Raw genomic sequence first — 24,773 nt, 5'->3', positions numbered from 1 at the left:
GAAGTGGCTGAATAGAGAGAGAGAGATTATAAAGAAAAAAATAAAAAATGTATATATTAAATTATAAATATATATATTTCAATAAATATTATATTATTTATATATTTTATATAATATATAAAATACACATTATGTATTTTATAAAATATATAGTGCTGAATCAGGCCGGGCTTGGGCCGGGCTTTTTTGACAAATCCCGAGTCTGGCCTGAAACACAATCGGGCTTACTGTGTTAGGCCCGAGGTCAGGCCCGCGGGTCTAATTACATGACCAAGCCCGATCGAGGTGCGGGCTGGGCTGGGTCGGGCCATCAGGCTACCCAGCCCATGAACAGGTCTAGTCGTGACTTAGGGGGAGGCCGCGGTAGAGTAAGAGGTAGCACTACTAGAAAGTGTACACGTTGAAGATGATCAAGATTGCTATCAGTCTTGGAATTTCAGGTTCGAACAGAAGAGAAAGTGAAGAAGAAAGAGGAGAAAGATTAGTGAGAGAGCAATAGAACACAGGTTTGAAAGGAAGGACAAATTCTAATTAATCTGCCGCCGCCACTTCAACTTAATATTTATATGTTATGCTAGTTACATGAAAGGACACATCTGCCCTTGGTGTTTACATCATAACACTTAACAATATAAAACTGAAAAGTAAATAACAACTAGAATAACAAAAAAACATAACAAATAGACTAGGTACATTCTACCCTACGGACAGAGTGGCCCCACAGCTATGGGGCCCACATCAGTTTCTCTACACTCCCCCTCAAGTTGGGAGTAAATGTTTATCATTCCTAACTTGGATAGATCCGCTTCTAGCTTCTTTCTTGATACGACTTTAGTGAGGATATCTGCTAGTTGCATACTGGAAGTGATGTAAGGGAGGCATACTTCTTGAGATGAGACCCTCTCTCGTACAAAATGCCAGTCAACTTCAATGTGTTTGGTTCTGTCATGCTGCACTGGATTATGTGCTATATTAATGACTGCTTGATTATCACAATACAACATCAGAGACTTCTCATACTCAATACTCAACTCCTCAAGTAGAGATCTTTTAGCCATAGGATTTCAGCCACTCCGTTGGCCATGGACCTGTATTCTGCTTCAGCACTAGGTTGGGAGACAACACTCTGTTTCTTACTTCTCCAGGAGACAAGGTTTCCTCCCACAAGGGCACAATATCCTGAGGTAGACCGTCTGTCATCAACACTCCCAGCCCAATCGGCATCCGTATAGACCTCCACCTTCATGCGGTTATTGTTCTTGAACAGTATACCTCTACCCGGGCATCTCTTCAAGTATGCTAGTGTTCTTTCTGCTACTAGAAGGTGCGTAGTTCTAGGAGAATGCATGTACTGACTGACAACACTAACTACATAATTGATATCTGGCCGAGTGAGGCACAAATATAGGAGCTTTCCCACTAACCGCTGGAACATAACTTTGTCTTCAAGCAGCTCTTTACTCTCTGCACTAATCCTGTGGTTCTGTTCAATGGGTGTATCTGCAGGTTTGACACCCAACTTTCTAGTTTCAGCCAACAGATCTAAAACATATTTCCTCTGTGAGACAAAGATCCCCTGTTTAGATCTAGCAACCTCAATACCCAAAAAATACGTAGTGGACCCAGATATTTCACCTCAAACTCTTGATGAAGGAGCTATTTGAGGGACTCAATCTCATGGTTGTCATTTCCTGTCACCACAATATCATCAACATATATTGCAAGTAGTGTCAATGAAGACTCCACCCTCTTGATGAACAGTGTATGATCTGACTGGGCCTGTACATAACCGAACTTCCCAAGAGCTAGTCTGAATCTGTCGAACCAAGCTCTAGGTGACTGCTTCAAACCATACAATGCCTTATTGAGCCGGCAGACCTTCTTACCTGTCTCTGTATCATAGTATCCAGGAGGCAACTGCATGTAAACCTCTTCCTGCAAGTCCCCATTCAGGAAAGCATTTTTAACATCCATTTGGTACAAAGGCCAAGTGTGGCTTGCTGCAAGAGATAATAGAACCCAAATGGTGGTCATCTTGGCTATCGGGGCAAACGTCTCCAAGTAATCTATGCCATAAGTCTGAGTGAACCCTTTTGCAACTAGCCGAGCTTTGTACCTCTCAATGGAACCATCCGCATTGTGCTTTACAGTAAATACCCATCTGCATCCAACTGGTTTCTTTCCTTTGGGGAAGTCAACTAGCTCCCAGGTATTATTTTTCAACAGAGCATCCATTTCAACTTGCATTGCACCTCTCCACTCCGGGACTGATAGGGCCTCTTGCACTATTCTTGGAATAGGAACATTGGAAATGGAACTAAGGTAGGACCTGTGGGTAGGAGATAGGCGATCATAGGATAAAAAATGGGAAATACAGTGGGCTGTAGATGTGGTACAATGTCGTTTCCCTTTACGGACTGCAATCGGAAGATCAAGGTCATCTGTAGGAGGTGAAATGGCAACAATAGAAGAAGTCTCTGTGGGTCCTGGGACTGTAATGCCTGGACCTGGAGCCGCAAATGAGATTGGAGCTGGCCTGGACTACTGATGATCGGGATCAACCTGTCTGCACCGCCTGTGATAGACTCTCAACTCCTGATCCCTCTGACCACCCTCACCATTGCAACTCCCCCTCAACTCCTGATCCCTCTGGCCACCCTCACCATTGCAGCTCCCATCACCCAATGGAATAGGTAAAGGAACTACCCCACTCTCACTGCTCTCCCCCTGAAGACATGGACCTAACCCCTTACTCTCACTACTCTCCCCCTGAAGACAAGGACTTAATCCCCTACTCTCACTACTCTCCCCCTGAGGAGAAACCCGAGGATAATAGGGTGTCTCCTCAAAGAAAGTGACATCCATGGAGACGAACTTCCTCCCTGAGACAGGATCATAGCAGCAATACCCCTTTTGAGTTCGTGCATAACCAAGGAAAATGCATTTGGAGGCCTTGGGTTCAAACTTGGAGTAATGGGGTCCGAGAAGCTGAACAAAGCAGGTACAACCGAATGTCTTAAGGGGAATAGAAAACAACTCCTCATGTGGGTATAGAAGGGAAAAAGGAGATCGCAAATCAAGAACCTGGGAAAGAATCCAATTAATAAGATAGATTGCCGTGAGGATAGCATCACCCCAGAAGCGAATAGGGACATTGGAGTTAAACATAAGACTTCTAGCCACCTCCAAGATGTGCCTATTCTTCCTTTCTGCAACCCCATTCTACTGAGGTGTATGAGGGCAAGAGCTTTGATGGATAACCCCATGAGTAAGAAGGTAAGATGCCAATGACTTAGCAAAGTACTCTTTTGCATTATCAGATCTAAGAACTTTAATCTTGGCATCAAATTGGGTTAGGATCATTTGGTGAAAGTTTTGGATCGAGGCGGGAACCTCATCTCGTGAACGCATAAGATAAACCCAAGAAAACCGGGTATGGTCATCAACAAATAACAAAAAATATCTGTACCCACCCATAGAAGGAATGTGATATGGCCCCCAAACATCCGTATGCACAAAATCAAAAGGACGACTACTCGTTTTATTACTCAATGAATAAGAGTTTCTACAATGTTTAGCAAACTCACAACTTTCACATTGCAACTGGGACAACTCAGCAGACTCAAACAAAGTAGGAAACAAACTCTTTAAGGATCGAAAAGACGAATGACCCAATCGGTTATGCCAAAGCATAACCGAACTCACACTTTGGGAAACAAGTGACCTCTTACCCACTGACTCTTCCTGACGAGAACTCTCCCCGAGCAGATAGATCCCATTCGTCTCACGGCCAGTCCCAATCACCTTTTTCGTCTCCAGGTCCTGAAAAACACACCAATCAGGGAAGAAAACCAACTAACAAACACAACAATGGCTGTCTGTAGAGCTCTAACCCCTTTAAGAGAGTTCGAAAACCCCAAAATACTCTGAAAAACAGCTTAGAAGGAGGTCTGATTTGCCTTTGCAGAATTAGGGTTTTAATCAGTCCTTAAAGTGATCAATTCAGTTGCACAATCTAATCAGTACTTTATAGATAGACTTGCAGTAGGGTTAATATGAAACCCTAGAATCCGATCAATGCCAACAATAAACTTGAGGACAGCTCTAGGTAGATCACAAGGTTCAGTCCAGCACTAGGGCTTGCCGCAAGATCACTTTCAAACTCTAGTGCAGAAGGAAACAAGGCTGAGACAGTTCGGTGTAAACCAGTAGGGTTTTAATCACAGTAGAACAGTAGGGTTTGCTGTAAAACCCTAGTGAATCGAAGAGATGAAAACCTAGAATGGTTCAGCCTTTCTCTCCAGATAGGTCCAACCTATCTTTTCTTAGAAAAGTAAATAACTTACAAGAAAAGAATTGTTCGCTGCCTTCTAGGGTTACCCGAACCCTAGTCTTCTCTAATCCTTCCTGACCACCAATACTCTGCAACCATAGCAAAACTTCCAACAGCTGCTAGCACTTCTGGCGATCTCCAAGAATCAGTCTGCGAACTCCACCTTTTCAGCTTCTAGTCCTAGGAGATTCTCATGTGGTCGGCTGGTATTAGACTCACATAAGAACCCCTAACTTGGCTCTGATACCATGAAGATGATCAAGACTGCTATTAGTCTTGGAATTTCAGGTTCGAACAGAAGAGAAAGTGAAGAAGAAAGAAGAGAAAGATTAGTGAGAGAGCAGTAGAACACAAGTTTGAAAGGAAGGACATATTCTAATTAATCTGCCGCTGCCACTTCAACTTAATATTTATATGTTATGCTAGTTACATGAAAGGACACATCTGCCCTGGTGTTTACATCATAACACTTAACAATATAAAACTGAAAAGTAAATAACAACTAGAATAACAGAACTAGAATAACAGAAAAACATAACAAATAGACTAGGTACATTCTACCCTACGGACAGAGTTCACATCAGTTTCTCTACACACGTTGTGGAATGGAAGGACACACAATTAACTTATGTTATGATATACATGGCCCACCATCCACATGGGCTAATCATGCGGTTGCTAGTGGTGGTGAAGTGGGTGATACTTAGCAGATTGGTCAAACACCTTGGCTTATTTGGCATCAAAACCTTCCCATTGGATTATTGATTATGGAGCCTCTGATCACATGACCAGGACTCCAGGTGTGCTTTCTTCCCTTTCTCAAGCCTCCACATCACAAATTGTTACCTTAGCCAATGGTTCCACTTTCGCCATTTGTGGTGTTCGTAATGTTGATATTGCATTCTTTCTTTATCCTCTTTTTTATGTGCCCAAAAGTTCATTCAATCTTATGACTATTAGTAGATTAACCAAGCCCCTTAATTGTTCTATCACTTTTTACCCTTCCTCTTATGTTTTTTAGGACCTCAAGACAGGGAAGAAGATTGTTGGAGGGCATGAAGTTGGTGGACTGTATTATCTTGACGGTGGTGGAATTACAGTTGCAATTCAAATTTTCTTGACTCCTCTCCAGTGGCATTGCGGGCTTTGTCATCCATCTCTCAAGGCTCTCAAGCTACTTGTTCCTTCATTAAGTCGCCTTTCTTCTTTGCAGTGCGAGTCATGTCAGTATGGGAAATGATAGCTATGAATATATAACCCTAGCAAGTGCACCAGTTATCAAGTAGTATAATAATATCGTTTCCACAGGGATTTAACAAAATAAGTATTAGAATCACAGTTTTCCCTAACTATTTGGACAATTGAAATTTAGGATTGAGCAAGAATTACTGAAAATAAAACTGGAATAAAGAAAATAAGGGTGATCACTAATCGAATATGCAAATGATGAAATTGCTAGGACTTTTGGTCTGCCTAACCAGTGTAATGAATATTGATGGGTCCGATTATCCAAGACTAATTGTCATTCCCATAAGCTGAGATTTTCCCAAATTTATTTAATATTCTCTCTTGAGATATACTAAACCTACACCCATTAGGTAAGCCTTCGATCTCTCGAGTAGATCTCTCAAGATGGAAGTGCATTAAGTCCAAGAAAACCATTAAATTCAGATGAATCATGTATATATATCTCTATATACCATTCAATTCACACTATGAATTATTTTGTCAATTATGTGAATTCCTCTCTCAATTCATTCACATAACCCAAATCAATTAAGAGGTGGCCAAGCTCTTAATTGCAATAAGCACAATAATTCATAGACTATATGGAAATCACAATCTAGGATAAATCAAGAAGATAAAAATATATTCATTAACATGGTTAGGCTTTCAATAGCCCTAGCAAGAAACAAATCAGTTCATGATGGAAGAATTAAAGCAAACAAAGGGGAAGAAAGAACTCTTGAATTCGCCCATGGTGCTGAGATCTCCTCTTCTTGCCGCCACCTTCTTCTTGAAGTTTCTTGAATTCTTGAACCTTTCTTGAATCCTTCTTGACTGATTGCTCCTTGCTTCTTGATTCAAATCAGGAAGTGAGTGATGCTAAGGCTGGTCCTCCCCCTCCTTTATTATAGCTTAAAGGGGTGGGGGTGGTCTCCTACTTCCTCTTGAAGTTTATCTTACAAGAATAGAAAGTCCTATTCTAATCCTACTCTTATTTCTTTATCTAATGAACTCAATCCCTTTATCTTTCTAAGATTACATCAAGAATTTAGATCTGAAAGGACTCCTCTTAGTTTCTTGTTCTTGGATTCGTATTAAACCTCCTCTGCGAATTGGGCTTCAGCCAGGCTTTTCTGCGAGTTGGGCTTCAGCTGCGGATTGGGCCTTCCTATGAAATTGCCCTGACTTTGGGCCCGGATTTGACTTCGATGCATGCCGAATCAGCGAAAGCCCAAAATACGAAAGTTGTGGCTTTTTCTCTTATCTTTCCATTGGGTCTTGAATCAGCTCATTCGGAGTTCGGAGACACGAGTTAGGCCCATATCACTGAACGATGTCGAAACTGTGAATAATCATCCGATTTGTCTTTCTTTTCTCTTGATGCCTTCTTTCATGCCCTGAACATAAATATGAGTCCAATTAGGTGCTAATTCAGTATAAAAGACAGAGTATTTGGGGATAAAAATATAATAAATTCTCCTCTCATCAGGAAACAACATCGGGTTTCCTTTAGTCCTATGGTTGATAGTCGTATGTTGAGTCCTTTTGTCATTTTTGTTGATGACTGTTCCGGAATGACATGGATTTATTTAATGAAAGAAAGGAACGTATTATTGTCTATTTTCCAAATATTTCATGCTGAAATACACACAATTTGGTGTTCCAATAAAAGTTCTTTGTTTAGGCAATGGCAAAGAATACTTTGTTATTTCATTTCAACAATATTTGGAGCAGCATGACATTATTCATTAGACTTCTTGTGCATCCATCCCCTAACAAAACGGAGTGGCTGAAAGGAAGAACTGACATTTACTTGAAACTACTCAGTCCCTCCATCATATGAATGTTCTTAAACAGTTTTGGAGTGATGCTGCTTACAACTTGTTTTCTCATTAATTGGATGCCCTTATTCATCCTTGGTGGTCGTTCTCCTTTTTCTATTTTGGTTCTCACTTTGTCTCCATATTCTTTTGACTTCCAGGATCTTTGGGTGTGTGTGTTTGTTCATAATCTAGGTCCTGATTTAGACAAGTTAGATGCATGTTCTTCTAAGTGAATATTCCTTGGCTATTATAGGACTTAGAATGTGTATAAGTGTTATTCCTCTTCGTTTGTTTGTCCTGATGTCACAATTTTTGAGTTAGTGCCATTTTTCTTGTGTCTTGATGTGTCTCCCTCTTCTCCTGTGGTCCCTCTTCTAGTTGATGATCCCATTTTGGCTGCACCTGTTGCGATTGAGCCTTCACTTCCTCCAATGCAGAATCATACTAAACAACCACATATCCGGCAAGTGTATACTCATGGATAGGCACCGACACCTCCAATTTCTACTTTGATAGCGGATCCTGTAGTTGCTCCTACCTAGTGTTGTCTCCTTTTGAACTTGATCTTCCCTATACATCGCGGAAAGGTAAACATGGTTGTACTTTGCATCCCATATCCAATTATATTTTTGTTTCTCATTTTTCCACTTCACATCACTAGTTTGTTTCTCTGTTTTCATCTATATCTATACCTAAGGATGTCCAGGAGGCTCTTACCTCATTGGGGTGGTGTCAAGCTATGGAAGAGGAATTCTCTGCTCTTAAACACAATCACATGTGGGAGCTCACCGGTCTTCCTCTAGGTAAGCATGTTGTTGGTTGTAAATAGGTGTATATTATTTAAATATTTACCAGATGGTAGAGTGGAATGGTTGAAAGCCCAACTAGTTGCTAAGGGTTATTCTCAGTTATATGGGATGGATTATATGGAAACCTTCTCTCCTATTGTTGAGATTGGTTCTGTTCGTGTCTTGATTTCATTAACAGTTATGTATGATTGGCTACTGTTTCAGTTTGGTATTAAAAATGCCTTCCTCCATAGCGATCTTCTGGAGGAAGTTTACACAGAGCAAGCACTAGGGTTTGTTGCTCAGGGGGAGGATGGTAAGTTGTGTAAGCTCAAGAAGGCAATCTATGGGCCGAAACAGTCTTCTCATGCTTGGTTTGGCAAGTTCAGTGAAGTAGTGAAAGATTTCGGAATGAGACAATGTCAGGTTGACCATTTAGTGTTCAACTATGATGCTAAAGCTGGGAAGATTTTATTAGTGGTTTATGTGAATGACATATTCATAATTGGAAGTGATAGATTGGGGATTGATAGGTTAAGGCCTTTCTACAAGATCACTTTTAGACAAAGGATCTTGGGAAGTTGAAGTATTTCTTGGAAAAGTTACTAGGTCAAAGCAAGGTATAAATTTGTGCAAATGGAAATATGTTCTTAATCTATTGGAAGAAACGGGATAGGTGGCAAACCACCTGAAACACCCATGGAACCAAATGTTAAGTGGAGTGGTGGTGCAAGTGAATTGTTTGATAATCCTGGAAAATATAGATGATTAGTGGGAAAGTTGAACTACTTAACTATTACTAGACTATTTATCTCCTTTGTTGTTAGTGTGGTATCCAATTTATGCAAAGCCCCTCAGTCCCTCACTTGGATGCAATTCTTAGAATTGTGCGGTATTTGAAGGGAGCTTCAAGTCGCGGGTTATTGTACAAGCTAGGAGGAAGTCTTGAAATAGTTGGCTGTACGGATGCAGATTGTGTAGGCTCGGTGTTTGACATGAGATCCACTAGAGGTTATTGCACCTTTCTTGGAGGAAATTTGGTGACATGGAAGAGTGAAAAGCAAATTGTTGTGGCAAGGTGTAGTGCTGAAGCTGAATACAGGGCCATGGCACACACTACATGTGACATTTGAGTTAGTATGGTTAAAAAATCTTCTACAAGAAGTTTGATTCTCAATGAACAAACCTATTAGTGTACTGTGACAACCAAACTGCAATGCACATCTCTTCTAATCCAACTTTTCATAAGAGGACAAAACACATAGAGGTTGATTGCCATTTTGTAAGGGAGAAAGTCATTACTAGAGTAATAAGCACAGAGCATGTGAATTCAGGTGATCAATGGGCAAACTTGTTTACAAAAGGGTTGAGTTAAGGAAGAGTGAATTATATATGTAACAAGCTAGGACCATATGACATGTACTTTCTAGCTTGATGGGGAATGTTAGAGTCAGTTGAGTAGGGGTGGTTTTGTCTTTTCATCTTATATTAAATTGTGCTTTGTCAGTTTATTTTTTATTTTTAGTTACATGCCACATACTTAAGTAGGGGCATATTGGACATTGTAATTTGAATTGATAAATATATATAATTGCGGTCGATTGGGAGAGTTTTCTCCTCTCTAGTTCGACAATTTTCTCTCCTCTTCTTCTCTTTCTCTCTTTCTTTTAACCGGAATTGACTGAACCATTAAACCATTATGTAAACTTTTACCCCTGCCTTTTCAAAACTCTTTTCCTCAATCCCTTCATCATTAACCCCTTCTACCTTATCACCAATGATCTCACCCTCTTTTTTCTGTCACACAACACCTAAACACTGACTCACCACCAACACCCCATCTGATGCCCCAACAGCTGCCTCGCTTACCAATAAAAGTTGAACCCCTTCTTCTCTACCCCCTCCACAATCAGTTCCTCTTGAATCTCCTCCTATATATCCCTTCTGTCCTCAACCCCACCCTTTCTTTTAAAAATTCCCATACCTCCTTCCCTTCTGCTCCCTTCTTTCTCGCTCTCACAACCCAACTCAATAGAGTTCTTGCTCGCCTCTTTTGAACCCTCATTGATCACTTCCCTATCATTCTCCTCCCATTCGCCTCTTACCATGGATTGTGCTGTGGTGTTGGGTGGCTTTAAGGACATGGGCAGATCCAAAAAAAGATTAGGATGAGATAATGTAACATTGATTAGGCTTTTTCTCAAGTCCCTGTAGATTGGTCTGATGCTCCATCCCATGATTTAAACATCTCTAAAAGTCCTGACACTAAGAATGAAGAAAATAATGGGCAAAATAATTTCCTATTCTTAAGGGGCATTTGTGGAGGGAAGTTAAATTTTGGATGGTGTTTCTTTTTTTTTTTTATTTTTTTTGATCAGCAACACAAATGATGATTTCATTCATTAATTTAAAAATGATACAACAAGTTGTTGCGAGTACAAACAATGAGAAAAAGTTACAACCTTAGCTTTCCCACCCACCAATACAATTTACATCATGGTCCAAAAAAGTTACTGTCTATTAACTCCTTGCTTAGCCAAGTTATTGTCCAAGTCATTAGCTGATCTTTGAACCCATTTAACTTCAATCCACATATACTTCGAGAACCATTTGAACTGCCTAATTTCATTCCTAAAGCACCAAGCAGCATTTGCCTCCTCCAGCAGCCACCTGATAGCCACTTGGGAGTTGCCTTCAACAATCAACCTTTCTGGCAGTGTGGGAGTGTATCCTAAATAGAGCCATATATTGGGAAGCTGTGGCAAGAAGTTCTACTGCAAGGAATAAACCAGTGATAGCTTGGGAACCTCCAGGTGAAGGTTTTATCAAGTTGAACGTTGATGGAAGCAGTCTAGGGAACCCAGGACCGGCTGGTATAGGAGTATTCAGGAATAATGAAGGACACATTGTTGCTGTATTCTCAGGCCCAGTTGGAATAGGGGATTTGGTTTTATGGAGTGCCAACAAGTCTTGCAAGGAGTACTTGCTAGACGACTAAACTTTGACAGGCTGCTCATTGAAGGTGACTCTAAATTGATAGTAGGGTGGCTGAAGGAACCAGAAACAGTGATTTGGAAGGATAAGGAATCTATGAAAAAGTTCAAATGGCTGGTTAGAGATATGGCAATTTTTGTTCAATGTTGAAAGTAGTCAGCAAATGGGTTGGCAGATTACTTTGCAAAATGGGGGTGCATAAGTTTGAACTTTTTTTTCTTTTTTTTTTTTTTGGATCAGTTGTAATTTGTGTTTTTTTGTTTGGGTTCGCACCTTGCATCTCTATTGGGATGTTTTGTCTTGTAAAACAAGTTTTGCACCCCTAAACTTGTTGTCATCATCTTTGCCCTTACAGAGTCCCCTTCCCCTATTGGGCCTGAGTACATTGCTAGGATACCTTCATTTTCATCCCTTATTACTCCTACGATACTGGATGGCCAAGGGTTGCCCATACTACTACCTTTTGGCAATGAGCTAATTGACTAATTGACTCAAAGCAATTAGCTAATTGATATCTCCACACCATCCTTTTCAATGGTGCTTCATATGGAAGATTTAAAAGCTCAAGAGGGTTGAGAAAAGGAGAATCATTTTTATGTGTGATGGAGGCACTATGTAGAATGCCACATAGAGAAGTTGAAGGTGGCTTTATTGAGAGCTCAAGTCGGGTTAGAATTTGGAGCAACTTCCTACCCTCTAGTTTGCAGATGATACCCTATTCTTTTGTGTTGCATCTCCAGATCTTTTGTTTTGTTTTTTTTTGTTTTTTGTTTTTTGTTTTTTTTTTTTTTTATTTTTTTTTGAGAAGAGGTGACATGTATTGCTCATTAAAACAAAAGAAAGGGGGATGTAGAAATTGAGCACAAAAGGAACAAAACAAAGCTAAAGAACCACCCAAATTAGAGGATGCACAAAACAAAACAAAAGAAAGGGGGGATGTACACATCAGCTCCCTTGGTATCCATCTAAAAACACAAGGAGGAAAATAGCTAGCTGATTTCATTGAAGAGGTGACGAGTGACCCACTATAATCCCAAAAAGATTACCAGTCCTGTTCAGAATAAGATTCTCTGTACCAGTCCATAGAGGATGGTTCAAACAAATTGTGAGTCATATTGTAAATTGTAAAATTTTGTTGGATTTAAACATAAGATTTGTGGGATTCAAACAAAAATCTTATGATTTTTGTGGGAAAGGATTTAAACATAAGATTCAAATTGAAACCCTTGGGATTCATTATTCTAATTTTGAGTCGTATTGTAAATTGTAAAATTTTGACAACACTGGCTGTAAATGGTAGAGGAAAGGTTTTGGTGGTAGATGCCAGCCCAGATCTGATTGATGCTTGGCATGTTTTTATGTAGCTTATTCTTTATTTCATAACCAATAAAAGATAACTGTTACCAATAAAAAATGATATACAATATCAAATTCATTTTTAGTTTATTTCATTAATAAGATATAATATTCTAAGCCTTTTAGTTTAACTATCAATTGTATTCAATATCTGAATTGATCTAAATCTAATGGATACAATTTGATTCAAATTTGCATTATTAATGAATCAAATCTGGATCTCGGTATATATGATTCAACCTAATTCGTTTGCAGCCCTAATCTTACACCAGATATCTGGGATATTGTATGGGTGATCCACAGAATGAAACCCACCACAATTCACACATTGTTGTAGATGATAATATAAGATACATTTTTATCCCTTACAAAATAAACAGTTCGTGTCCTTCATATTACTTGTGCCTTTTTGGAGATTGCCACTTGCATTCAGACTTGTGATACATCTATTATTAATGTTTCTAGTTATGATAATTTACTGGAGGTATTTTTGAAACATGTTATTTTAAGGATATATGAAGTCATTATCTTTTAAAATACTTTTATTCCCTGATTTTTTTTTTTCAATGCAGAGAATGTGACGCATGTAAATGCCACTGCATCTGCACAGATAGAGAGCCCAAGCCTACATGACCTGCAAGTTTATGGGATTGTTGTGACTATCCTCCTGTGTTTTATTGTATTTGGTGGTGTAAAAATAATCAATCGGGTGGCACCTGCTTTCCTTATTCCAGTTCTGTTTTCTGTGTTCTGCATCTTTGCTGGGATTCCTTTGTCAAAGAATGGCGATCCTTCACGTGAGTAATGCATGTTTATACCCTTTCACCCCTGTTAGTGCATACATTTGCATTTATTTTTTTTGATTTTTGATGAATTTGGAACTACATTAACTTAATGCTAGTTATTATAGGGTAACCATAAATGAGCTTCTATTTGGGCGGGGAGGTGTCAGGGTAATTTTCATTTTCATGAAATTGCCCGTATGATGACACTAGCCTAAGTGTAAATCTGTTCCTTGGCTGGTCTTTTACTTGGTCTCCTTTATTCCATAATCTTTGAAATGAACTGGGCTTCTGCTGTCTTTTTGACAAAATCCCATGATTATTGCTGCTGGGAAAACACACACACACACAAATCCAAGTTAGGTACAGCTAAACCCAAGAATAACCTGGATAAACCTAAGGATCTGGTAAAAGATTTACACATTTTGTGCACGGATTATGTAGCACCTATATTTTCTCCACTACTTGGAACAAATTGTCTTCTAACTACTTCTATAAGGTTCTGAAGTTTGGTCTTGATAAGTGGTAACATGGTTGTATTCAAGCCACTATGGTTCCAAGTGACACCTCTCTTGGCTGAGATGAGCACAACTTTAGGCATATTAGGCTATGAGTAAGAAAGTATGTTCTAGTAGTAGGGTATTCATTTAGGGTCATGTTCTTCATGGTCATTGAAAAGGAACTATTGTAGACCTATAGATGTAAGACTAATATGATTCATAGCTTTGGATTTGTGGGCCTACAGGCAAGTTTTGGAAGGCGGATGAGTTTATTTATTTATTTTTAAGGCTACAAGGCTGTATGATTCAAGTAGGAAACTTGGAAGTTTACCTAGTGTTGAAATTCTTGCAATATGCAGAAATCTATAAAGAGAACAAAAAAAGTAAAATTTTAGTATCTTGAGATTGGAATGGTATTAATTCAAATTGCTTGAAAGGATTAATTTTTTGATTGATGTTTTTTTTTTTTTATATTGGTACTTTATAAACATTAAATGCACAAAGTAATATACATTGTTGAATAGAAGATAATTCAAACTGCTTTATAGTAATATGCATTGAGATTGGAATGGTAGTAATCCAAACTGCTTTAAAGGAGTGTTTTTTTTTTTTTCTGATAGATAACTTAAATTTGCTTCATTGGTACTTCAAACATTAATGCACAAAGTAATACAGCCCAAAATTTGACTCCTACCCATCCCTTGTTTTGCCAATTTATCAGCCAAAGCATTGACTGATCTTTGAACCCATTGCACATGCCCCTGCATTCCTCAAGTTAGCCACTCTAACTTCTTGATTTCATTACTAAAACTCCACATAGATTCTTGTTCTTCATTCAGTCCATGACTACTTTGGAGTCCCCTTCTACAATGATCTTTTTAATCTTCATATCTCTTGCTTTTTGTATTCCCTGAATCCTAGCCATCCTTCTGCTCTTAGTGAGTCCCCTTCCCCTATTGGCCTAGAAATAGAGCCTCAATAATGCCCTTCTCATCTCTAAAACTCCCCTTATGCCTAAGAAATCCAAGTTCCCCATACTACTTCCATGAAAATTTAAATCTAATGAATCTCTCCTTTGATGGTACACACAGCTTAAATATTTTCTTGTTTTTGTAGCTTGTACCTATCACTTTCTCCATCTTCTAACAATATCATCAGATGAGTAAGGGGAGAAGAGGTCATGTGATTTTACCCAATGAACCACTTCAATAGTAACACACTCAACAGCTACCTCCAATTAACAATTATCTTTCTGTCTCTTTGAAAATTCTAGCATTTCTTTCCTCCCATGTAGTCCAAACAATTGTTGCTTTGGTCACTCTTACCATCACTCTTTCTCTTTTCTTTGGCCACCTGAATATTGATGGATTGAAAACATCCCTTTGTTGGCTCATTCCACCTGCACCTAAACAAGGAGAAAAACCTCTCTCAAACACGAGAGACAAATTAACAGGAGATTAGTAGATGGTAGCAAGTCTTAATGCTAGCTTTGTAGAGGATACACTGTTAGAACTTCGGAGACAAACACCGAGAGGGCCTTCTTTTCTGTAATCATCTGAGGTGTTAGTTATCTTATGATAAACCTCCTAGCAGAAAGTGTAACTTTTGGAGGAATAGGTTTGCACCAGATTTCTTTAATGGGGGAAAAAGTGAGGAAGAGGAGGGGATAAAGTTCCTAAGGAGGGATGCATTGGAAAAGGAACCCAAAGGGTTATGAATCCAAAGGTGACCGTTAGGAGAAGAACCAAAAAAGCCCCACTAAAAATATTCAATAAATTAATGACATATGGAAGTTCCAACTCCCTTACCCCTCTTCTAAAATCCAAGTCCCACTCCCAAGTCCCAACCAAGAGATGTAGAGATGCTAGAAAATTTGGATATTCCTTCCCCTTCGAAGGTTGACAACTGAAAGCAACTAGGAAAACTCTCTTACAGAGGAGATTCTCCCAACCAAGTATCTTCCCAAAATAGGATGGAATCATTGGAACAAACATCATTCTTGATACAATCGAGAAAGTGTGGAAGAATCTTGTGAATTGCCTCCAAAGGTGATGCTTGTCTACTCCTTGTAAAAACTCCAGCATCCCATCTGTTTGTCATGAGCCCATGAATGCTGGTCACCACCTTGTGCTAGAGCTTGTCTCTCTCCAAGGAGAGTCTCCACAGCCATTGCTCCAATAAAGCTCTATTTTTCCTATCAATATTTCCTAGCCCTAAAGGAGTATTTTTCCTATCAATACTCCAATAAAGGAGTATCTAGAGTATTTTTTTTTCATTCTAATACAATAATACTTTATCTTCTCTAAAAAAGGAGTATTTAGAGTAATGGACCCAAATAATGAGGCATTCTAAGTAAATCCTGATTTTCACTAAACTAGGAATGATTTAGAGAGAGAAGTCTTCCTCTAGAGATAGTGTGTGCGAATGTTGGCAAGTGAAGGGAATTGAGAGAAGACTTACATAGATCAATTTCATCCTTTATTTGGCGTTGAATGAAAGTTTTTGATTGCCTTTCTCAAAGTCTTTAATGGATATTAGTAGATAAACTCATAAAACTTGGGATGCATAGATAGCTTGAGAGGGAAGGAGGAAATGAAAGTTGGATGCACAATTGAGGAATTTGGATGCGTTGTGGTATGTCCTGATTTCAATGGAGGTTCGTCGTGGTTATTGCTGTATCTTCAATGACTATTCTTATTATTTGTTTCTATTGTTAATCTTCATACATGAGGTGAGTACATGGAGCTATACAGCCCATGGTTTAAAGTTTCAAAAATACAATGTGTATCGGAGAGGGAATTTTAAGAGATGTATGAAGATATGCTTTGGATACACATGGATACCGAGTGAAATATCGGGATTTGGGGCATAATTGGAAACGACTTAAAAATGATAGAAGAATTGAAATGTGTGTGTGTGTATACATACACCTTAGTTTTTAAACAATCAATATAATTTGTATTAATATTTATTAGCAGATATATATTTTAATAATGATTTTTAGATTTTATTGACACCCATCAACTAAAAAGAGAGTTAAATTAATAATTAAAATACATATTAATATGCTGAACACTTAGGGTATGTCATAGTGGTAGACTTTTAGTCATTATAAACTAATGACTAGGGTTCAATCCCTTTGTCCCCTATGTGTGATTTTTATGCCCTGTTCGCTTTTTGGTAAGTCACCCGGGTAAATGCACTTACCTGGGCAAGTGTTTCCTAGGAAAGACTTACCTGGATAAGTGCATTTACCCATGTTTTTTTTATTTCCCATGTAAATAAGGCAATGACAATCTTAGCCATAAAAGTTCCATTATTAAAAGGGGCATTTTTGTCCCATCCAAGTATTGGCAACTTTCCCCAAGATGGGAAAGTTAATTTACCCACCTAGGAGATGGGTACCCAGGAAAATAACAGGAAATTAAGTTTTAAATGTTGCCAAAATTAAATAAGAAAGGGGAGTAAATTAAATTCAAATTGTATCAACTGATACATACAGCGTCTTGGACTGTATCAGGCTTGCATCAGCTGATATAGAGCCAACCCAAAATGGTCCGATACAGTCCCGTATCAGACCGATACCAATGAAAATAAACAAAACATACAAATTCTGTATGTTCTGTGTATCGGCCCCTTGACGAAACACAATGTATTGGCCAAGATGGACTGATAATGTTGTGAAATTGCAAACCTTGATACAGCCATACAAAAGGTGTACTGCTTATATAGAGTGTGATCACTATTCACTTATTTACAATTTCAATAGAAAGAATTCTCTCCCATTGATTTAAGAAGTGCTCTCTTTTCATGCCTTTGAACTCCTGTACACTTTGCCCATTCAAGACACCTCTCAATCTTTCTGGTCAATTTCTCTGGCTCTTCCCCAATTTGATTAGATACTTGTTATTGTACTCCAGCCATATATGGCCCAATGCAAAGCCAGGAATCAGCTGTATCTATCAAAGAAAAAAAAAAAAAAACAAGGCCAGGAACAAGCTGCCATAATCTCCTTCAACTGTTGCCAAATACCTTGGTCCTTGGATGGCCAAGCCACAATCAAAGAAGCCAGGTCCCTTGCATGACCATGACTACCTTGAAGAGCTGAAAGAAAAGGTACCAAATACAGTAGTAGATGAGATGCATCTTCCACTTCTGATTGGCATGAGGCACATTTATTATCAATGACCAAACCCCTTGATGTGAAATGATCTGTTGTAGGAATTCTGTTGAGGATTGCAGTCCACCAGAAAAATTTCACCTTCAGTGGGTATTTAGCTTTCTGAATCCATGACCAAGGGACAGGTTCAACCAAGCTAGGAGCTAAAGATTAAAAAAAGATGATCTATCTAAGATTCTGTCTGAAGACTCCAGGGTCCATCACAAGCTATCCTGCCTCTTAGGGTCAATTTTAGACTGCTGCAACATGCCTAACGACCTCAAAAAATTCAAGGCTTCCCAAACGTTAGATTTCTTCTCAAGTGTGGACTCCACAATACCTGGTTGCCCAGGATCTCATAATAGTCTCTAATTGATGCTTTTTTGTTCTGAACCAGCAGATGTAGAGAATGGAAGAGTTCATTGAGGGGCTGAGTCCTCAGCCATGGGATTTTCCAGAAAGCAATTTGTTCCCCATTATGTGGTTTGAACATTACGTTGCTCCAGAAGGACTGATTGAGTTGTGATGCCTCTCCAAATGCAACCCCATACCTGTGGGCCAGCCTTGATTTCCCTCCCCATATTTTGTCTTGGGGAGAGTTAAGAGTGTTTACCTCTACCCATTTTCTTTATTGTATACTTTTTTTATCTCATTAATGAAGTTTCAGTTATTGATAAAAAATTGCTTTATTACAAATATCCTTTAGAACTAAGAAAACATAAATTACAAAATTGTGGCTAGAATACTTTGACTCCATGAAATTGACTACCAAGGTACTTAACCGATTTTGAAATTTTAGACATGACTGAACCACTGACTGGAAAATCAGACTACTAGGCTGGGCCCCACAGAGGACATATAAAAACCATAGTACCTATTCTGTCTAAATATACGCACACATAAAAAGTTCAAAATAATTCCAATTTAGACTTGTTTGCACTGAATGGCTCTTGTTTTGTGGATATTGCTACCAGAAAAAATTGTTTTCTGGATGGTATACAATCTCAACTGAACTCCTACCGCTTTTCTTTTCTACTTCTCGTAAAATCACTTTTCTTTAGTACATTGTGATGATATGAATGTTGCATAGACATGGACACAGGAGTTTGACATGTGTCCGAGAGTCTGACTCAGCCAGTGATTTAAAAGGCACACCTAGGTGCACAGGCGAGGTGCATTTTAGGGCCTGCACCTCTCCCACCTTGCCTAGGCCCAGGTGCAGCTCCTTTGAACAGGTGCATGCCTAGTGCACCTAGGCATGCACCTGGTGCACTTTGTGCCTCAGCTCAGGCATACACATTTGTTAACTCTTGCACTTTTTGTGTTTTTTGAAGTATGATGGCTGGGCTGGAGGCTCCACCCCCGGACCCCTGAGTCCCTGATCAAGCCCCTTGAGGCAAGTTCAAACAAAATGTTAGTGTTGTAAATTCTTAATTCCTACAAAAAAATGATTGTATAATTTTAATTGTCTTTTCGATATCCTTTATTAAGAAGAATGAAAGAACTACATTAGCAAATAGGGGGTTCTCAGAAAAAGGGATGAGAGCCATGCACAGATTTTAATTTTTTCAGTTACCTTTCAAAGACAAAGTTAAGTTTCAATTGGAATAGTTGGGTTTGGATGAATTTTTAAATTTTGATTAAAATGATTGCAATCTTTGTTTATCTTGATAACTACTGTCAAGGAATTACCTGAGCAAACTGTTCTGATTATTATCCAGTGATGCCAATTTCTGACATAGATTGCAGTATTGGATAAACTAAATGATATGTTGCTTTCTTCATGGATTTTTGCTCTAATAGACTGTTCTTACAATTGATTACAACTATGCTAAATTTTGTCATTACTTAGTCACATCTCATTTTTTTGCTATGAGCTGCGGATTGACTCTTTCTTCTCGATCCTTGACACAGCTGGAATCACAGGATTGATACACATATCTTAGTTTGGTATGGGTAGCCTGAAAAAAAGTATGATTTGTGACTTCATAGGTATACTTTTAAAATTTCAACTTTTATTTTTCAGTAATTTTTATCTGATATGCACAAGTAATGGAATGCTTGTTGGAAAATAAATCAATGCAATAAACATTAACCAACAAAATTAATTTATAACTGATCATACTAAATTACCAGAAGTCAAGAAGGGCATACAAATCAAGGCTGTACATTGGGTCAACACAATGAGGCTGTTTGGAGAATTTTCAGTTGATATTGGATGTAACATGGGCAATCCAGGAGCATCCTGAATAGGAGGAGCCATTAGAGATCACAATGGATCATTTTTGCACTATTTTTTGGGCCCATAGGGGTGGAGAAATCGATCAGGGCTGTGTTGTTAGAAGTTCTACCAGGCCTAAGATTGGCAAGGTTCTCAACTTGAGGAATACTATAGTGGAGAGGGATTCAAAGGTGGTGATGCAATGAATGCAACAAAACAAACAGGGCCCGTGGTGATATTGGTACCATTTGATGAGCTGAGAACCTACGCTGCTGAAGTAAATGGAAGTTTTACTTGGACTTTTTCATTAGTTAAAGTGCTAGCTGATGCACTGGCTAGACAAGGGAATCACACTTATTTGCGATGCTTGGCATTCTTAAAATTTCTGTACATTTTCATTATCTTTCTTAATATTAATAAATTTCAAAATTACCAATAAAAATCATACTACAATTCATGCCCAACAGTTACTGACCATAAATATATATATATATATATACTTAAGAGTTTTGAGGTCTTTTAGTCATGCATTACAAATTTTTTGATCAGTATCATGTATTATGGATTTGACAAAGAGAAGAGTCCTCTCAAGTATTGTTTCTTGGTTTTAATATATTGTCAAATGTGTGGTGCCTATTTTGAAGTATAGAGTGAGCTATTTGATCAATAACTGGCTTATGCTCAGAGGGTATCCGATGCATGTTAATAACATAATGAGTTTGCTTAGTGTCTTAAAAGTGGGGCACAACTAAGGAACATTGGCACAAGGGGTTCCTAGAGCATGGGATGTAAAGTTTAAGGCAAATTGTGTGCCTGAATCTAGTGATGTTCAATTATTGGATAAGTAAAAGAAAAAGAATAATATATAACAAAATGTAAATCAAAATTCTGAAATAATGAAGTCATGTTTGTTCAATTGGTTAGAGTGTTGAGGTATCAAAACAGATGTTGTAGGTACAGAGCCTTTATAGGCTAAATTAGTTAAGTTCTAAATCATAGGTACAATCTATAATGTAGTAAATTCTCTATTCAAACATCAAATTCAAGGTTAATTCATCAAAAGCTTAGCAAGAAGCCTAGTGTGGGGCACCTACCACCTAGGTTCAGTTAAAGCATGCCCTACAAAATAAGCCTTGAGTGTGAGAGTAAGTATGCCTTTTGAAACATTGTGTTTGGTAGTTGGGTCATTCAGTGAACTTCCTAGGTGATCCCCGAATCTTCATCTAGCAATTTAATTGGAGATCACAAGGTAATACAATTTGGCCCTAACATCCTCGGATTAACCGGCTATTACAGACGGTTTATAAAGAACGACTTGATGGCAGGCCCATTAACACAACTACTTAGAAGGAACGCTTTCCGCTAGAACAAATAGGCCCAAAAGGCCCTCGAAGCCCTCAGACAGGCCCTATCCACACCCCCATCCTCTCCCTACTAGATTTCTCATAGGAGTTTGTAGTGGAGTGTGACGCCTCCAACTCAAGTGTGGGTGTGGTTCTCATGCAGCAGGGAAGGCCTATCACCCAATTCAGTAAAATGCTATCCCCCCAGGCCCATTCGAAATCCACCTTTGACAAATAACTGATGGTGGTCGTTCTCTTAGTTTTGAAATGGCAATCCTACCTACTGGGTCATCAGAGCCTCAAGCACCTATTAGAGATGCCAGTCCACAGTCCAGATCAGCAGAAATTGTTGTACAAGTTGCTGGGGTTTGATTACAGGGTAGAGTACAGGCCCGACCCAATGAACAAGGCAGCGGATGCTTTGTCTCGAACTCACAAAGTGGCAATCTTGAGTGAGTCCAAGCCCAGTTTTCCCTTGCTATCTAAGTTGAAGGAAGAAACCTAGCAGAATGAAGCCTTTCAGAAAGTTGTCCAGAAAATTAAAGAGGACCCCGCATCAGCACTTGGGTTTTGTTTAGTGAGCCCAGATCTCTTTTTTAAGGGTTTCTTGGTAATTGCAGCCCATTCCCAATTCTTGCCGGAGTTGCTACAACTATTCCATTGGTTGCCCCTAGGAGGCCATTCTGGATTACTCCAAACCTACTGGAAGGTGAGTCAGCATTTATTTTGGAAAGGAATGAAGAAGGCCATACAACAGTATGTGGGCCAGTGCCCCACTTGCCAATGGAACAAGTATGATAACCGGTCACCTGATGGACTGTTACAACCTCTCCCGATTCCAGCTCAGGTATGGGAGGATATAACTAGATTTCATAATGGGTCTGTCGGTGCCCATGGGAAAGTCAGTGATTATGGTGGTGGTGGACAGGCTGACCAAATACAGTCATTTTGTTGGGTTGGCCCACCCATATACAGCAGCCCAGGTGGCATGCACCTTTGTGCAAGAAGTGACACGTCTTCATGGGACACCCCGTTCTATCTTGACTGATAGGGATCCAGATTTTGTGAGGCACTTCTGGACTGAATATTTCAAGGCCCAAGGAACCCAGCTGAACCACACTACTAGTTACCACCCCCAAGCGGATGGTCAATCTGAAGTTGTAAATAGATGTCTGGAAACCTACTTGAAGTGCTTTACAGGGGAGAGGCCCAAACAATGGGTACGTTGATTACTGTGGGCCTAATTGTGGTATAACACCACCTACCATTCGTCACTAGGGATGAGCCCATTTAAAACACTATGGCACGGAACCTCCCTTAATTCTACCCTATGAAGTTGGCTCCACATCCGTGGTGGAGGTCTACAAAGTGTTACAGCAAAGGGATGAAATTCTGAAGTCATTGAAAGAGCACCTGGTTCAATCCCGACAACAAATGAAGGCCCAGTATGAAAAGAAGCATAGACCGGTATCCTATCAGGTAGGAGAATTTGTGCATCTGAAGCTCCAGCCCTACCGCCACGTGTCAGTAGCCCATTGACGGTGGCCCAAGTTTGCACTCAGATTTTTTGGGCCATTTTGTATAGTGGGCTGAGTGGGGGAGGTAGCCTATGGATTGGACCCTCCTTCGCCCTTTTGCATTGACCCTGTTTTCCATGTCTCTTTGCTGAAGAAAAGTGTGGGATCTAAAGTGGTTGCTAGTCCCACTTTGCCCAGGTTTGACGATGATGGACGTCTGCAACCATAACCATTGGAGGTTCGAGATCTGATGTGGGTCAAGACAGGAAAAACATTTAACAAGGAAGCCTTGATGGTTTGCAAGCACCTGCCGTAGGAAGATGCCTCATGGGAAGATTGTGACACTCTTAAGAGGCTATTCCCTGATTTCAACCTTGAGGACAAGGTTGTTTTGAAGGGGGCACAAGCTGTTGAGCCTCCTGCCCAAGTGACAGTCTAGGACTAGACTATTATGCAGCCAGAGAGCCAACCCAGCCTACAGTTTGAGGCCCATGATCAGCCTGGCCCGATTACTGAAGCCAAGCACCCTCCAATTTGTTTCCTGTACACAGGGATGACACATCGGCCATGAACAATGCCATGCACATGTCTCATGATATCCTTGTAAACACTATAAATATCTGAGAATAAAGGAAATAAGGCAGATCTAGCTTGTCTCATTTTCCTCTTCTATCGCTTAGGAGGTTAGGTCTCTCTTGAAGAGACCTCTGTGGTGGGCAGTATCCCATCAGTATGCACCTTGCCTAGGCCCCAGGCGCAGCACTTTGAAAAGGCACGTTCCTGGTGTGCCTAGGGATGCGCCTGAGCTGGACTTTTAAATCACTGATTCAAAAAAAAGGCAAGGCTTGAGATGAAGTGCAGCCTTGCTGGTCCCCCAGGCATAGCAGATGTGTGCCATGTCTTTTGCACATGCCTGAGCTGGACCCCAAACCAAACCCCTTGCTGCACAGTGCAGCTCCGGTGTTTGACTTTTTTGAAAAATTTGGCTTTTTTTTTTTGTATTTTGAGCCTTGCTTCAAAAAGGCGCTCACCTTGCACCTTTGGCGCAAAATACCCCTTACACTTTTTTTTGCACTCTTAAAACACTGCTTTGAATGGCTAATATTATTTGTAAAGGGCACTGAGATAAGGTGGGGTATATGGCTAATTGGACTGTAAGATTGAACACGTTGATAATCCAGTGGGTCTGCTATCTAATGAACAATCTAGATAGATCAGCTGCTAGATTCCTCAATGTAGAAATAATAGGTGGGCTTTGTGGGTAAGTTCTCTAAGTGACCCAATTAGGAATCCTTTTTCATATATATGGAGGCAAAATCTATGGTGCATTTGCTGCATCGTGCAGAAAAAGACGTGATTGATCGAGTGTGATGGTAAGTACACCTTATTAAATGTGAAAATATACTTTGTGAAATGTGAACTGTTGAAAATTAAGCCGACTTTAACATGATTGGTTGAGATCTGGATTGAACATGCAGCCAATATTAGCAAATGCACCATAATTGAACTTATAGATGGAAATATATTACATGGTTTATCTCCTTCAGTTGTGACATTTTGGGATTTAAAAAGTTGTGACATTATGACTTTATAAGGGTTTGTATACTGCTTATAGCAGTGGCATGATCAACTTAATTAGTACCTGAGTTTTAACTCTTCTCATTTTTCATGCATACTAAATCACTATTGGAAATTTGGAATGTTGAAAGGAAGAAGCCTATGGAAACTCT

At 39.4% G+C, this 24,773-nt stretch overlaps 1 protein-coding gene across 1 annotated transcript in view; it reads left to right on the top strand.

The window, feature by feature from the left end:
* Window positions 1-24,773, top strand: part of LOC148843284 (cation-chloride cotransporter 1-like) — a 56,563-nt gene that overhangs the window by 24,133 nt on the left and 7,657 nt on the right. Inside the window, exons 9-10 of the mRNA XM_088959388.1 lie at window positions 13,094-13,318; window positions 19,877-19,907. Of these exons, the coding sequence (XP_088815514.1) occupies window positions 13,094-13,318; window positions 19,877-19,907 (256 nt within the window). The remainder of the gene's footprint in view (window positions 1-13,093; window positions 13,319-19,876; window positions 19,908-24,773) is intronic.

The sequence above is a fragment of the Nelumbo lutea genome, chromosome 8 (assembly GCF_056320005.1).
Source record: "Nelumbo lutea isolate HS-2025 chromosome 8, American lotus-T2T, whole genome shotgun sequence".
NCBI lineage: Eukaryota > Viridiplantae > Streptophyta > Magnoliopsida > Proteales > Nelumbonaceae > Nelumbo > Nelumbo lutea.
Note: the sequence above shows the minus strand (reverse complement) of the source record. Positions and strands in the feature narration are given on the sequence as shown.